This window comes from Phyllobates terribilis, unplaced genomic scaffold (assembly GCF_046119375.1).
Source record: "Phyllobates terribilis strain yellow unplaced genomic scaffold, ASM4611937v1 Scaffold_13__5_contigs__length_258822181, whole genome shotgun sequence".
Taxonomy (NCBI): Eukaryota; Metazoa; Chordata; class Amphibia; order Anura; family Dendrobatidae; genus Phyllobates; species Phyllobates terribilis.
Window position 1 is genome coordinate 4920631 of NW_027362773.1, and position 18222 is coordinate 4938852.

The window sequence follows — 18222 nt, forward strand, 5'->3', positions numbered from 1 at the left end:
CTCATAACTTTTTTATGGTTTGTCTGGTCAAAACTGACTGCAGACTTATCGATTTTGACTGGACAACCCCTCTAATATGATTGTGTGGCAATGGCAAACATTCTGGGGAGCTCCAGCCTTAGGTTTCCAAAATGTGATTTTACTTCATTAAATTTTTGTGCATCTAAAGTAAACTTATATTTGTTTTAAAAGGCATCAGTAAGAGTCTGGACCCAGTCACCGGACAGCTTGGCAGCACAATTGGCGCAAAACTGACATCTGTTGAGGGATCTCTTAAAGAAAACATTGCTAAAATGGTCAAATCCAAGGTAACTAATCCTTTTACTTTAGGCGTTTCACTATAGGTGGGTGTGTCAGTGGGACTAAACTTATAGTACTTATGTTTTGTTATCATGCACAAAACACTCATGGAATGTACATATATATTTTTATATCAAACTTTTATTGTATAAATGCACCAACATTTTACCATTTTCCGTACATTCAATAGAACAGCAAAATATAATACAATGTACAGAAATTAAAACTAAAAAAGACAAACCCCAGAGAAAGTAACCATATAAATTTAGTTAACATAATTGTATAAAGCCACATTAAAGAAGCACTCCGATGATTTTTTAAAAATAAATCTGGGTATATGTGTTCGTAATGTAGTGAATATGTGTTACTATACTCACCGCTGCCTTTACTCTGTGGTAGATGAGTAAATGAACACACTCACACAATACTACATTATTTAGAAAAAAAAAAATCTTCGACAGTGCTTCTCTAACTCTTTCTTGATATATGATGTAACTATAGGTCATTCCGATTATGTGGGCATGATCGCCGCTGGGAGCTTCGCTTAAGTGATAGCCGAGTTTCGACTATAACAGCTGGTTAAACCCTCTAAATGCTGCGATCAATAGTGATTGCCATATTTAAAAGGTTGGGAGAGGAAGGGGGCTCCTTCTTTCTCCTGATTGACAACCCCACAGTGTGATTACTGGGATCCGATCCTTTTCCTGATAGTCGGAAGTCAAATAATAATCTCCAGGTCTGCCAGCTAAAGTATGACATTGCAATCTCATTCCTTAGTTCCGAGGCCGGCTGTCCTGCGGGTCAGCGGATACAGTGCTGCCTACAACGAAGACTTCTCACGTGGTCATCAGCATTGTTCCCATGGTCCACCTCAGGGCCGGGATAATGTATTATTTTGGGGCTCTAAACAAATGAAGCCGATGACACCACACCTCTCCCCCCCCCCCAATGAACCCTCAGCACCCAAGTGAAGGGATGGGTCACAGACTAAGGTTAAAGGACCTCTAAAGTACCCCCCTTTTCACCCAAAAATACCAGCAACATTTTTTTTTAAAAAAGTGATGTCCTTTAGGGGTGAGGCTCAATAGGGAGTGCGTTTTCAAAGTTATATATAGAATCATTAACTGTTTGCGTACCATTTACACAATACAAGGGATAAATAGCAATATTCATCCCTGAAGGCCTATATTTTAAATGTCAGACCCAAAGATTGTCATGGAAACTAATATAACTTAACTATAATCGTGGCTGTTTGGTTTCATTTAAAGTGTCTAGCATTTGGCAGATGCCCTAAAGCAAACGAAACAGACACCATTATAGATAAAGGGATACTGATACTTATGATTGTTTTTAAAGAAGCACTCCTCCTCTCATCAAAATTTTTATCCTCTTAATATTTTGCAATCATCATATTATATAGCCCTGTGTACTTAAAATTGCTCATTTTGCCTTTCTACCTAGCTAATTCTTCCTTTTTTTTATTAGGTCTATGACATCACATGATTAAAAACATACTTGCTGAATCCTTCTATTTCAGACCCCTATATATTTCTATCACATTAACCTAAAACTGCCAGTATGTCCTTAACAATGGTAAAGAGATAATTTGAATTTTTATCAGTCTTTATCAGATTGTGGACCATACAGGAACCACAGTACTGATGAGACGTAGTCAGTACCAACAATTAAACAGTTACATCCTGGTATGTTATGGGTGACTTCTTCTCTGAGTCTTTTCGTCTCCATGTTGTTCAGACGCCATGATACCTTTTCTCATTCACAGGTTGTCTCTCCAGACTCCCTCTTCTCCGGTCTTCTGCAGCCCATCCCTACACAGTGCCCTTTAACCCCTTAACAACATTAGACGTACTAATACGCGTCTGTGCCCTGGGACTTAAGAGCCAGACCCTTATTAGTACGTCATGGCGATCGCGCGCGCACACAGGCTGTGCGGGCGCGATCGCCGCCGGATGTCAGCTGATTGTCACAGCTGACACCCGGTACTATGTGCAGGGAGCGGTCCCGCACCTCTCCCAGCACATTAACCTCCGCGATGCTGTGATCGAACTCGATCGCAGCATTGCGGTGGCAAGGGGAGGTGATCGCAGATACTCACCTCCTCTTCCGGCCTCCAGCGCTGTCTGCCTTGGCTTCCAGGGTGTTGCCATGACGACCCGATGTCGTCATGACAACATCCGTGTCACCAGACAGCAGGAAGATTTTTTGGACATGCGCAGTGCATCTCCAAACAATCTTCTCCCTTTCCAGCGCTGACAGCCTGCATGGCACAGGGATGGTGCTGCATTCCTGTGCCATGCAGGCGATCAGAGAAAAAAAATTGAAAGTCCCATAGTGGGACAAAGTAATAAAGTATAAAAACTGTCAGAAAGTGAAGAAAAAAAGAAAAAAAAAATTGTAAAAATATAAAAAAATAAATAAATAATAATCCACCAAAAATAAAAATATAATGTACCCATCAATAAATATTATTATAAAAAAAAACCAATAAAAGTACACATATTTGGTATCTCCGCGTCCGGAACAACCTGACCTATAAAACTGTCCCACTAGTTAACCCCTTCAGTGAACACGGTAAAAAAAAAAAAAAAAAAAACCAAAGCAAAAAACAATGCTTTATCAGCATACCGCCAAACAAAAAATGGAATAACACGCGATCAAAAAGGCGAACATAAATAAAAATGGTACTGCTGAAAACGTCATCTCGTCCCGCAAAAAACAAGCTGCCATACAGCTCCATCAGCCGAAAAATAAAATAGTTATAGCTCTCAGAATAAAGCTATGCTAAAAAATAATTTTTTCTATAAAATTGCTTTTATTATGTAAAAGTGCAAAACATAGAAATACGATATAAATGTGGTACCACTGTAAACGTACTGACCCGAAGAATAAAGCTGCCTTATCAATTTTATCACACGCGGCACAGAATGAAAAAAAACAAAAAAAGCAATTCCTGAATTGTTGGTTTTTGTTTATACTGCCTCCCAAAAATCGGAATAGAAAGCGATCAAAAAATGTCACGTGCCTGAAAATGGCACCAATAACGACGTCAACTCATCCCGCAAAAAACAAGCCATCAAATGACTGTCTGCCAAAATCTGGAACAATTATAGCTCTCAAAATATGGCGATGCAAAAACTAGATTTTACAAAAGATGCATCTTTTAGTGTGTGACAGCTGTCAGTCATAAAAACCCCATATGATTCTGGTATCGCTGTAGTCTCACCGACCCGAAGAATAAGGTCGTCTAATCACTTATACCGCATGAGGAACGGCGTAAAAAATAAACTCTCAGGTTAGGGTTGTGCTAGGGTTAGGGTTGTGCTAGGGTTAGGGTTGTGCTAGGGTTAGGGTTGTGCTAGGGTTAGGGTTGTGCTAGGGTTAGGGTTGTGCTACGGTTAGGGTTGTGTTAGGGTTAGGGCTGGGGTTGGGGTTAGGGTTGGGGTTAGGGTTGTGATGGGGTTGTGATTTTTTTCAAAAGTAAGAAAAAAAGATGACGATATGGCGACTAGTGTTGAGCGCAAGTGCTCGCTACTTGAGTTTGCATCGGGTGTTCTGGTATGCATTGAGTATCGTGGGTATTTGAGTGACATGCTCGAGTCTCCGCCCCATATGCTTCACGGCCCAAAAAACGTTGCAGGGATTGCCTGCCATGCACGAGCGATCCCTGCATGTTTTTTTTTGGGTGTCTAATAACCGTGAAACATCCGGGCGGGGACTCAAGCATGTCACTCGAACACACGCAGTACATGGTGCATACCTGAGTACCTGATGCAAACTCAAGTAGCGAGCACTTGCGCTCAAGACTAATGACAACTTATTCAATATGATGACCTAATGTTATCAAATTCTGTGTTGTACCTCTGGGTTCAAAATGTTCACTATACCCCTTAATAAAATCCTTGAGGGGTATAGTTTCCAAAATGGGGTCACTTGTGGGGGTCCTGCACTGTTTAGGCACACAGGAGCTCTCCAAACTCAACATGGTGTCCGCTAACAATTTGAGCCGATTTTCCATTCAATTTGTTAGCGGACACCATGTTACATTTGGAGAGTCCCTGTGTGCCCAAACATTGGAGCTCCCCCACAGGTGACCCCATTTTGGAAACTAGACCCCCCAAGGCACCTATCTAGATGCATAGTGAACACTTGGAACCCCCAGGTGGTTCACAAATTGATTCGTAAAAATGAAAAAGTGAAAAAAAAACAACACTTTTTCATTTTTACGAATCAATTTGTGAAGCACCTGGGGGTTCCAAGTGCTCAATATGCATCTAGATAGGTGCCTTGGGGGGTCTAGTTTCCAAAATGGGGTCACTTGTGGGGCAGCTCCAATGTTTAGGCACATCAGGGGCTCTCCAAACGCAACATGGCGTCCGCTAATTATTCAAGCAAATTTTACAGTCAAAAAGTCAAATGGCGCTCCTTCCCTTCCGAGCCCTGCCGTGCGCTCAAACCGTGTTTTTTCCCCACATATGGGGTATCTGCGTGCCCAGGGGAAATTGCACAACAAATTTTGGGGTCCATTTTTTCTTGTTACCCCTGTGAAAATAAAAAAAATTGGGTCTAAAGTAACATTTTTGTGAAAAAAGTTAAATGTCCATTTTTTTCTTCCACATTCCAAAAATTCCTGTGAAGCACCTGAAGGGTTAATAAACTTCTTGAATGTGGTTTTGAGCTCCTTGAGGGGTGCAGTTTTTAGAATCGTGTCACTTTTGGGTATTTTCTGTCATAAAGACCTCTCAAAGTGACTTCAAATGTGTTGTGGTCCCTAAAAAAATGGTTTTGTAAATTTTGTTGGAAAAATGAGTAATCGATGGTCAACTTTTAACCCTTATAGCTCCATAACAAAAAAAAATGTTGGTTCTAAAATTGTGCTGATGTAAAGTAGACATGTGGGAAATGTTATTTATTAACTATTTTGTGTGACATATCTCTCTGATTTAAGGGCATAAAAATTCAAATTTTGAAAATTGCAAAATTTTCAAAATTTTCGCCAAATTTCCATTTTTTTCACAAATAAATGCAAGTGATATCGAAGAAATTTTACCAAAATCATGAAGTACAATATGTCACGAAAAAACAATCTCAGAATCAGAGGGATCCGTTGAAGCGTTCCAGAGTAATTACCTCATAAAGTGACAGTGGTCAGAATTGTAAAAATTGGCCTGGTCATTAACTTGCAAACCACCCTCGGGGGTTAAGTGGTTAAAAATAACAGTGTTAGAGTGCTTTCACATTACATTTTGTGTCCCTGTCGGGTCATATGTCCTAAGATTCCCCACAAAACGGGATCCAGATGTATGCTCTGACAGGGCAATAGAGCGCAATGGTGACGAAAAGCGAACGTGAGCTCCCCCAAGACTCATATAGTATACTAGCTATTGAACCCGTTCTACGCCCGGGTGGCGAGCATTTTTATTGGCGTATGTTCCCCCCATCCTGGTCCATGCTCCCCCATCCTGGTCCATAATCCTGGTATATGGTCCCCAAAATCTGGTCCCCCATCCTGGCATTTGCTTCCCCATCCTGGCATTTGCTCCCCCATCCTGGCATTTGCTCCCTCATCCTGGTGTGTGCTCCCTCATCCTGGTGTGTGCTCCCTCATCCTGGTGTTGTGCTCCCTATTCCTGGTGTTGTCCTCCCTCATCCTTGTCTTTGCGCCCCCTCATCCTGGTCTTTGCGCCCCCATCCTATTATTAGATCCCCATCCTGATATGTGCTCACCCATCCTGGTCCCTTATCTTGGTTTATGCTTTCTTGTCTGGTATTTGTGCCTCCATCCTGGTCCTCCACCCTGGTATATGCTCCCTCATCCAGTTCCGTGATCTTGGTATATACTCCCCCATCCTGGTATATGTTTCCCCCTAAACCTGGTATGTGCTCCCCCACCCTGGTCCCCCATTCTGTCATGTGCTTCCCCATCCTGGTGCTCTATCCTGGTTTCCTATTCTGTTATGTGCTTTTCCATTCTTGTTCCCTATTCTGTTTATTTGCTCCCCCATTCTGGTCCATGCTCCACCATCCTGGTATGTGCTTCCCCATCATGTTATGTGCTCCCCCCATCCTGTTATGTGCTCCCTCATGCTGGTCCTTCAACCTCGTATGTGTTCCCCCTTCCTGGTATATGCTCCACCATCCTGGTCCCCCATCCTGTTATGTGCTCCCCCAACTTGTTATATGGTCCCCTAGCCTGGTATGTGCTCACCGATCCTGTTATGTGGTCCCCCAACCTCTTAGGTGCTCCCCCATCCTGGTCCCTCATACTGGTTCCCCATCTTGGTTTATGCTCCCCCATTCATCCATAAATTTTTCAAAATCCCCAAAACACTCATACTCACCTTTTCATCGCTCCCCTGCAGCGCGTCGCCTGGGTTATTTTACTAAAATGCTGCTGTAATCAGCGCCTGCTTAATTCAATATCCATTTTAGTGAAGACACATTTGTAGAGTGTCTTCAACAAAATGGCCCCAAAGTACACGCATACCGCTTCGTCCGGCGCCATGTTGTTGAGGACACTGCAAATGTGTCTTCACTAAAATGGAGCCAAATATCGAGCTATGGGCAGGCACTGAATCCAACCCCACACTTCTTCCCCGGCCTCTGGCCCAAACAGAGGTGCCACACTCCTCCCCGGCAGGTATGTGCTTATGGTGCCTGAGATAGCGGTATGCGTTCAGCGCCTTCGCATATCGCAATCTCTGGCGCCACACAACTCATCCCTGTCTAGGATGTGTTCTTCTGTCTCTGGCCAGACTGCGCAGGCACAGTCTACAGAGGCTTCAGACAGAAGGACACATCCCTGATTATATTATAGATGGCCACCACACTGTCCACCTTGATGAGCTACACCCTCCACACTATCTGCCATTATCAGCTATAACCGCTACACAATCCGCCCTCATAAACCACGGCCTATACCATGGCCGTACCCTCTTTAGTTTTACCTTAGACTCTCTATATGTACATTTTGCCCCCGCCATGCTAACCTCTCTCCATGCTGTGCCCCCATTTCACGATGCCCCTTTTCACACTATACCCCCATACTGCCCGCCACGTTGTCCTCTCCAAACTGTATCTCCCCCCACATATACTGTTCCCCTACACGGTATGATGGTGACCACATCCGTCCATACAGTCTGATATTTATACCCCCCCCCCCAATGTACACTGATGTCCACCACAGCCCCCGATATACCAGGGCGGTGGAGTCGGTATAAAATGGACCGACTCCACTCCTAGATTATATATAATAAATTGGGTGCAGTAGTTCAATGCAGTTTATGGGGAATATTTTTTCATAAGAATTTGGGAAAGTTATGAAATGTCCTATAAATGTCTGTCCTATTCCTGATCTAAGGGTCTAGACTTTTAGCTGAGATGAATCTGTGCTACAGTAAATTTATCATTTAAACATGAGCCATGTATGAGGGAGTTGGAGTCGGTGTCATGGAAATTGAGGAGTTGGAGGTTTGGCTTACCAACTCCACAGCCCTGCAATATACACTATGATGTCCACTACAGCTCCCTATACAATAATGCACCTCACATATTCTATATAGTATGATGTCCCCACAGCCCAGGTATAATGTCCCCTGCATCTTCAAGTATGTTACCCACAGTCTCTGATATAATATGATGGCCCCCACAGCCAGCCTCTCTTCTGATGGCCCCCACAGCCAGCCCCTCTTATGTCCACCACAGCCAGCCCCTCTTATGGCCCCCACAGCAGACCCTCCTAGGGCTCCTACATCCATCCTCTCATAGGTCCCCCATTTATTGGCAAAATATCAGAAAATTAAAAAAAGGGCTTATACTCTGAGTAGACAGCAGATTATAGCTTCTCTGCTCCTGTACCGGGCGGCTCTCACTGCAATTGTATTCACATCTTACAGACGCGAATACAATTGAGTGCTGGGAGGGAGTGAGGGCCAGGTTGTAGGACAGAAATAGGTGAGCCCTGTCAGTGACTGCCACTGCTCCCTTGTGTGCCCGCCATCACTGTGCTGAACATCTGCGGCTGGAGGCTGAAGCTGGGTGGCGCAGTCATTCAACCATGTCACCTTTCTTTTCTCCCCAAAGTGCGCCCCCTCAATGAGGAAGGAGGCAGCGCCATAGGCGGATGCCTACTCTGCCTACTCCTCGACCTGGCCCTAGTCCACCCGGACTAGGAGCACTTTTATTGTTTTTAATTTTTCAGCTAAGATGCCTTTTTTTGACCATGCCAGGAGCATGGTTTATACCTGGCATTTTTTGTCACACTGACTGTTCTAATGCATTTCAATGCATGGAGCAGTGATCAGAGAAGTAATAGTTGAAGTCCCATTGAGGGACTAGGTAAAAAAAAAGTAATTTTTTAATAAAAATATAAACAACAAAAAATTAGTAAAAAAAAACATTCTGCAAATAAGTACGCAAATTCATGTGAAAATCGAAGTTAAATTAAAAGCCTGATCTAAAAAACGGTCACATTATTATTATTTCTTTAATTCGTTTTATTAAGCATCATATCAAGCAGGTGTACATTGCACTTAACAATCAAAATTACAACATATTTTGTTAATAACCGTGTACATATCCCATTGTTGTACATATCTCAGAAATTTTTGTTGTTCCAGCATATGTATACGTCACATTATTGCGCCATAATAATTTCTTCAGATTTATAACCTTAAAACAATAACAACAATTTAGCTACAAGAGTTACTCCCACCACCATATCGCTTTAAAATTCTGGGTGTCCATATGCAATCATACAGTACAGACCAAAAGTTTGGACACACCTCATTTAAAGATTTTTCTGTATTTTCATGACTTTGAAAATTGTACATTCACTCTGAAGGCATCAAAACTTTGAATTAACACATGTGGAATTATATAGTTAACAAAAAAGTGTGAAACAACTGAAAATATGTCTTCTATCCTAGGTTCTTCAAAGTAGCCACCTTTTGCTTTGATGACTGCTTTGCACACTCTTGGCATTCTCTTGATGAGCTTCAAGAGGTAGTCACCGGAAATGGTTTTCACTTCACAGGTGTGCCCTGTCAGGTTTAATAAGTGGGATTTCTTGCCTTAAAAATGGCGTTGGGACCATCAGTTGTGTTGTGCAGAAGTCAGGTGGATACACAGCTGATAGCCCTACTGAATAGACTGTTAGAATTTGTATTATGGCAAGAAAAAAGCAGCTAAGTAAAGAAAAACGAGTGTTTATCATTACTTTAAGAAATGAAGATAAGTCAGTCAGAAAAATTGGGCAAACTTTGAATGTGTCCCAGGAAAGGAAGACCAAGAGTCACCTCTGCTTCTGAGGATATGTTTATCCGAGTCACCAGCCTTAGAAATCACAGGTTAACAGCAGCTCAGATTAGAGAGCAGGTCAATGCCACACAGAGTTCTAGCAGCAGACACATCTCTACAACAACTGTTAAGAGGAGACTTTGTGCAGCAGGCCTTCATGGTAAAATAGCTCTTAGGAAACCACTGCTAAGGACAGGCAACAAGCAGAAGAGACTTGTTTTGGCTAAAGAACACAAGGAATGGACATTAGACCAGTGGAAATCTGTGCTTTGGTCTGATGAGTCCAAATTTGAGATCTTTGGTTCCAACCACCCTGTCTTTGTGCAACGCATAAAAGGTGAACGGATGGACTCTACATGTCTGGTTCCCACCGTGAAGCATGGATGAGGAAGTGTGATGGTGTGGGGGTGCTTTGCTGGTGACACTGTTGGGGATTTATTCAAAATTGAAGGCATACTGAACCAGCATGGCTACCACAGCATCTTGCAGCCGCATGCTATTCCATCCGGTTTGCGTTTAGTTGGACCATCATTTATTTTTCAACATGACAATAACCCCAAACACACCTCCAGGCTGTGTAAGGTCTATTTGACCAAGAAGGAGAGTGATGGGGTGCTACGCCAGATGACCTGGCCGCCACAGTCACCAGACCTGAACCCAATCGGGATGGTTTGGGGTGAGCTGGACCGCAGCGTGAAGTCAAAAGGGCCAACAAGTGCTAAGCGTCTCTGGGAACTCCTTCAAGATTGTTGGAAGACCATTTCCGGTGACTACCTCTTGAAGCTCATCAAGAGAATGCAAAGAGTGTGCAAAGCAGTCATCAAAGGAAAAGGTGGCTACTTTGAAGAACCTAGAATATAAGACATATTTTCAGTTGTTTCTCACTCTTTTGTTAAGTATATAATTCCACATGTGTTAATTCATATTTTTGATGCCTTCAGTGTGAATGTACAATTTTCATAGTCATGAAAATACAGAAAAATCTTTAAATGGGAAGGTGTGTCCAAACTTTTGGTCTGTACTGTATATATAAATTTATTTATTCTATTTTGTTATTGACTGAACTCCCCCGTCTATCCACTATAGTAACGTGTGACTAAAATGTTCAATCACGTGCAGATAGTGTGAGATGTGGAGAATTCCAGAAGTCCCAAATTCTAGAAAATTTTAAAGGGCCACCTCTATTTTGATAAAGTATTTTCTCATATGGGATAATTGAATTAACTAAAGCATTCCAAGATTGTAACGTAGGTTGTGAATTACCCATCCATCGCATTGCTATTAATTTCCTGGCCAAAAACAAGTTCTCAAGCATAAAGATCTTAATGTAATGATCCCAAGCATCCTCCTCCAATACCCCAAACAAACAGATTAAAGGATCACATTGAACAGGTATAGATATCAAGAAGGATAACAAAGAGGTCACCTGCCACCAGAAATATAAAACTACTGGACATGCCCATATCATATGTACGTAGTCAGCATTTGGGGTGTGACCTCTCAGGCATTCACAGGTAGGAGAGCGTCCCATACGAAACAACCTAAGAGGAGTAAGATATGACTGGTGAATAATATACAATTGAATCATTTTATTATTGGCAGAAGGGGAGACGAGAGTAGGAGACTCTAAAATTTCCTCCCACTCCTCCTCCTGAATATTAGGGATAAAGAGTGTCCATCTATCCTTCACTACCAATGGGTTCCAATCCAAACCTGTTGATAATGGGTGTGTATATAGATTAGATATGAGACCTTGTGGACCTTGAGACTTAAGGATCCCTATCAAAGGAAAAGTCGATATGGACATGACATTGTATGAAGTGGGCAAATGAGATTGAAGCGCCTTTCTAAGCTGTAGAGATCTAAAAAATTGAGACCTTGGGATCTGGAATTTAAGCTGCACCTGTTCAAATGACATTAATATATTCCGCTCATAAATATTCTTCAATGAACGAACACCACTATTGTACCAGAAGTGAGCAGATGGATGTTCTATCAGTGTCCAAAAATAAGAGTTAACCCATATTGGCATTTTAGCTATAACTTGAGAGAAACCAACCCTTTTTTTTGTCTATCTCCAAACTGCGCGCGCCAGTTTAAGTGGAGGTAACAGATTAGGAGTTGTAGATTTATTCAGTTTTAAGACGCCTATAACAAACAATTAGACCCAGCCGCGAGTTCTTGATGCTTCTCTGAATTTTTTTAACTGAGAATCTGGCATTCAACTATTTAACTCCTTAAGCTGACCTTCCTGGTAATCTAGGAAAAAATCCAGTAGTGCTGTTCCTCCCAAACTTTTTGGTCTCTGAAGTGTGGATAATTTAAGTTTCGGCCTAGTGTTACCCCATATGAATGTTGATATCTTTGAATTGAGGGATGTAAAGAAAGATTTAGGGATTGACACTGCACTATGCTGCAATATGTAGTTAAACTTAGGTAATAATCATTTTGATTAGGTTTATTCTGCCTGAAACCGACAGTGGTAACTTCCCCCACAAGGAGAATTTAAGCTTAACATACTCTAGTAGGGGAAGAACATTTAATGGAAGGTCATCTCTGCTATCCTTCGTAATAATGATTCCCAAGTATTTGAAGTTAGATACCACAGGTAAAGGTGATAGTAACTCCAGATTCGTCACCGGAGTATGTGATAATGACATACGCGATGATTTATCCCAATTTATAAAAAGACCGGAATATCTTCTAAAATTATCTATAGTTGATATTACCAGAGGCAGTTGATCTGCCACTTTGTCCATAAAAATCACCATAGAGGCCAATATTATTAATCCTATCCGCTATTTTATTGCCTTTCATACTTAGTGATGACCTAATTCGTATTGCCAATGCCTCAATTGCCAAGGCAAATAATGCTGGGGACAGAGGGCACCCCTGATGAGTCCCCCTACCCAGAGAAAAGGATTTGGAGGATAAACCATTTATCGTCATCTTAGCTTTAGGGGCAGCATATAGCATTTGAATCCTTTTTCAACATTGAAGACCAAAAGCACATTTTTCTAAACAGGCCAAGACAAAAGACCATTCTAAGACATCAAAATCCTCGCTGCGTCAAGCGAATCCAAGGCCCAACTATTCTCTGGCATCAATGAGCTGTATTGGACGATGGATTGTACTCTTCTAATATTGATTGAAGTGTTCTTACCTGGCATAAAGCCAGTCTGATCTGGGTGTATAATTGAAAGAATTACCTTAATGAGTCTCATAGCTAGAATCTTAGTGAAAATGTTATAGTTTACATTTAATAATGATATGGGACGATAAGGTCCACATTACAATGGGTCCTTCCCCCTCCCTTTTTATTACAATAATGTCAGTGTCACAGAAGGACTCCGGTGGTTGGTTATCCTGTTGAGTATTAGAAAAGACTTCAAGTAGATGAGCATATGATTCAAAGCCTCTCGATATTTACAGTACAACTCTAGGAGTAAACCATCTGATCTGGGAGCCCTACCTGAAGCCATGTCTGGTATAGCTATATTTATTTCCTCTAGGGTAATATCGGCATCCAAGAAAGCCTACTGAGAGTTAAGTTTGGGGAATTCAAGTTCTGATAAATATGACAGGCAGTCTGATTTATTCCAAGTATTTTTAGAGCTTTATAGTGATATATAGTAACTATAAAAGGTTTGAAGAATATCTTCTACTGAGGAGACTACCCGTCCCTTAGACGTCTTGATCTTAAGGATGGTATAGAGTCATTGTCTTCGGACCATAGAGGCCAACAATCTACTTGATTAGTTCCCCAGCTGGAATTATGACTGTCTGGTGATGAATAATTTACTTTTATATTTAGTATCAGCATGTTGGGTATATAATCTATGGGAATAAAGCCATTTTACTCTGTTTTCACTAGAGGAATCCGAGATATACAATTGTTCAGCTTCTTTTAATTTAGACTCGATCTCTATATCTTCTTGGGGAGTTGTTCTTTTAATATATGAGATGGTGAACAAACGACATCCTTTAAGGAAAGCCTTCAGTGTATCCCAAAATAAATTAGCATCTCCCGGGATAGACTGCGCCTCCACAAAACATTCCAGTTGAATTGGAATTCTATTGTTTGGGCCTATCAGTTTTAACCGAAAGGGATTAAGTTTCCTTGGGGGGTCTGTCCACTACTTGGTCCCATCTAAGAGTTAATATTACAGGATTATGATCCGAAATCCCCCTAACTTAATGTTCCACTGATTACACCCTAGTCGCCATACCACTAGATCCGAATATATAATCCAATCTTGACAATGTAGATCTAATTGATGAATGACGTGTATTCTTTAACCACAGGATGGAGTAGTCTCCACAAATCTATCCATCCATTACCCTCCATATAACTTGACATAGCAGTAGAGGATGGAGTTGTCATATGGGGGTTGTTTCCATCCGCATTCTATCTAAGCTATTATCCATAATCAAATTAAAATCCCCCATGCACAGGACCTGAGCATCTGGATAAGTTAATGCAATTTTTACTGTTTTTTGAACAATCAATAAATTGGCAGGAAGTGGGTTGCAAATACACAATAATACATATTCCTTAGAGCAGTGGTCCCCAACCTTTTTTGCACCAGGGACCGGCTTGAAGCAAGATCATTTTTCCATGGCCCAGCAAGGAGGGGGTGGGGTGGGCGGGGCTTTGGTCATATGGGGGCGGGGTAATGGAGGGATTTGGAGTTTAGTGCATGCTTATCATATAGTGTAGACCAGGTCCCCGCCAGGAGCTATGCCAGGAGCCCCACATAATGTGCTGTGCCAGGAGCCGCATCACTGAGGCCCCATCACGCCCTGCAGCAGGACAGGGCAGCTGTCCTGACAGCTGCTGTTCAGCTGCATTTACTTCATCCCAGGGGCGGACACAGACTGTAGTGGGCCCCTGTGCAAGAAATTTTTGGGGGCCCCCCCCGCCCTTCATAAGGCAACAAAGTTATGTAAACATAACCCCCCTCCATGTGCATCTCTCACCCCCCCATGTGCAGCTCACCCCCCCGTGCATCTCTCATCCCCCTCCGTGCATCTCTTATCCCCCTCCGTGCATCTCTTATCCCCCTCCGTGCATCTCTCACCCCCCCGTGCATCTCTCATCCACCCCCCGTGCATCTCTCATCCACCCCCCGTGCATCTCTCATCCCCCCCGTGCATCTCTCATCCCCCCCGTGCATCTCTCATCCCCCCCGTGCATCTCTCATCCCCCCCGTGCATCTCTCATCCCTCCCGTGCATCTCTCATCCCCCCCATGTGCATCTCTCATCCCCCCCATGTGCATCTCTCCCCTCTCCCCTCGTGCATCTCTCATCCCTCCCCCCTCGTGCATCTCTCCCCTCCCCCCCATGTGCATCTCTCATCTCTCCCCTCCCCCCATGTGCATCTCTCATCTCTCCCCTCCCCCCCATGTGCATCTCTCATCTCTCTCCCCTCCCCCCATGTGCATCTCTCATCTCTCCCCTCCCCCCATGTGCATCTCTCATCTCTCCCCTCCCCCATGTGCATCTCTCATCTCTCCCCTCGCCCATGTGCATCTCTCATCTCTCCCCTCCCCCATGTGCATCTCTCATCTCTCCCCCCATGTGCATCTCTCATCTCTCCTCTCCCCCCCATGTGCATCTCTCATCTCTCCTCTCCCCCCCATGTGCATCTCTCATCTCTCCCCTCCCCCCCATGTGCATCTCTCATCTCTCCCCTCCCCCCCATGTGCATCTCTCATCTCTCCCCTCCCCCCCATGTGCATCTCTCATCTCTCCCCTCCCCCCCATGTGCATCTCTCATCTCTCCCCTCCCCCATGTGCATCTCTCATCTCTCCCCTCCCCCCATGTGGATCTCTCATCTCTCCTCTACCCCCCATGTGCATCTCTCATCTCCTCCCATGTGCATCTCTCATCTCTCCTCTACCCCCCATGTGCATCTCTCATCTCTCCCCTCCCCCCATGTGGATCTCTCATCTCTCCCCTCCCCCATGTGCATCTCTCATCTCTCCCCTCCCCCCTCCCCCATGTGCATCTCCCATTCACCCCACTCCTAGTTAATTGTATTAAAAAAAAAATAAAACTTGTTATACTTACCCCCATGCAATCCCTGCAGAATCCTGGCGCTCGTCCAAATCGCTGACACCAGGTTCTCCTGCCTTCCGGTCATGTGACTGCGCCGTCACATGACCGGAAGTCAGAGGAATTATGAGATGTCCTGGACCCGGCGCTTTGCATGGGGCCGGGGGCCCCATGAGGAGAGAGACGCACAAGAGGGGGGCTCCTACCGGCCGGGCCCCATACTGGAGTCAGGGCAGTCATGCCCTGATGGCGGCCCTGCTGGAGGCTGGAGGGGCCCCCTCTCCCTCGGGGCCCCCGTTCAATGAACCGGCTGCACGGGCGGTAGTTCCGCCCCTGCTTCATCCTGCTTCAGGATCTGTGGTGACATCACGGTTATGTACCTTGATGTCATCACAGGTCCTCTACAGGTCTACCCTGCGGGAGTCTAGAACAGCGGGCAGCATCCACCCCACACAGTGTGCTCTGAGCCACCGCAGACCAGAGCGCACTGTCAATGTTTAGTGATGGTCTGTGGCGGTGCCGCGGACCGGCTGAAAAACCCCAACGGCCCGGTCCTGGTCTGCAGACCGGCGGTTGTGGACCTCTGCCTTAGAGTTTATCATAGCTTTTACAAATACAAATCTCCCATCTAACATTTTTAGTTATTAAAAGTGAGACTCCTCTCGAATAGCTCGTGTGAAAAGAATGTAATGACCACTGTACCCTTGACTTACTTAACCATTTGGCCATATCTCTCATGAGATGTGTCTCTACTAGAAGTAAAATATGCCGCTGATACCCATTGATTTGGGAAATACCTTAACCCTTTTACGAGGGGACCTGAGACCTCTTATGTTCCAGGTCATACATTTAAATTGTGATACCATTTCCTATTCAAAAAAGGGGAATAGACAGGGAAACGTCAGACCATCACATGTCACAATTTGAATTATCCATTGCCCAACATGATAAATTAATTGCATCCGGCTAGGTCTATAGGGACAGCTTTGCTTAAAAGTATAGTGGAGGTAAATAAGTACTCTTGCAGCAAACATCTTAAAAACCAATAACAGTCAACATAACTAAGAACAGTAGTAGACTTTGACACCCCTTATATCGCTCCATCTTCAGAGGATACCTTCACTAAACTCAGTGTAACGTATAGTTAGACCTTTGGTTCTGCAAGACCAGAGCTCCCATATATGGTAAAGTCTTTTGAGGTTATTCAAAGACCAATATTCAATTTGAAGAGAGGAAGGATAGTGTAAGGAAAATTGGTCATCCCTTCCTCAGTTCCGGATGAAGCTAAAGCCACTCTTCTGTGGTATTGAAAAATATAGTGACATTGTCAAAGATGACTCGCAGACTAGCATTCAGTGTCCATTTTAGGACATGATCAGATATCAAAATCAAACATCAGAATGATGTCAGTTTGAGTCTAAATACCCTGTCTGAGAACTGACTTTGACAATGGACTTTTACAACTGTAATAATAAAAAAAAGTCACTGTTCGCTGATGAGACTTGAACCCGAAACTCTATGTCTAGAAGCCAGTGCAAGGGGACCTTTTCAGTAACCTTGCGTGACCGAGCTGTTTCTGCGGGGTCCTCCCTAGCAAAGTCTTTAAGCTTTTCGGCTATAGTAGTATTCTTTCCCCGACTCATCTTGGCGAATCAAGTAAGAGGAAAATATTTAGAAATATGAGTTGTTGAGATTGACAGTGGATAGTGTGGGATCACCCTCCAATATAATATGCAGTGAGATAAAGTCTTATGTGTAGGTTTCAAATTGTTATACAACACTGTCAACTAGTGTCCTTTCCCAGCAATATATCTAGGTTTTTTAAGTACAATTATTGACTCCTTATATTGAAAAACAAACAACAAAAAAGGAAAGCCTCCAAAGTATTTGAAGAGCCTCCAAACAGACAAAAAGTTCCAAAAGATGGAGAGGAAGATTTCTCAAACTACTCTTATCTCCACAGCAATCAATTGTATAATAAAAATCATGTCCACAGATAGGATTCTGTTCAGGATGGCGGAAGCTCCGCTTGCATGCGACCACTCAAAACCTCTGCTTCGCCACACCCCATGGTCACATTATTTAATCTGTTTAGTGAAAAGCTTAGCAAAAACTGCTTTCACGTCATACAGCTGAGCAAAACGTAGAATGATATGCTGTCAAAAAGATTTATGTAAATAGAAATGTTATCCCTGAAAACGTCACCTTATCCGGCTAAGAACAAGTCCTCATTCTGCTAAATCAACAGATAAATATAAAAGCTATAGCTGTCAAAATAAAGCAATGCAAAAACGTTTTTTTTTTCTGTAACAGCTCTGATGATGTAAAATCCGCAAAATATAAAAAAAAATGAACAAATGTGGTATCGCTGTTTTTGGATTTACACAAAGAATAAGGCTATGTGTGCACGATCAGGATTTGAAGCAGAAATTTCCTGAGTATTTCTGCATGTCCTTGTCAGGAAAAACGCTGCGAAAAAACGGCATTTTTTACTCGTTTTTGATGTGGTTTTTGAAGCGTTTTCGTACATCATTGAATGCTTTTTGG

The 18222-nt window shown here is 43.2% G+C and overlaps 1 protein-coding gene across 2 annotated transcripts in view; it reads left to right on the forward strand.

Annotated features, from left to right (window-relative positions):
- The window catches only part of EDC4 (enhancer of mRNA decapping 4), a 555140-nt gene that overhangs the window by 387636 nt on the left and 149282 nt on the right, over positions 1–18222 (forward strand). For both annotated transcript variants that reach the window (XM_073657960.1, XM_073657961.1), the window contains one exon: positions 193–308. In XM_073657960.1, the coding sequence (XP_073514061.1) occupies positions 193–308 (116 nt within the window). The remainder of the gene's footprint in view (positions 1–192; positions 309–18222) is intronic.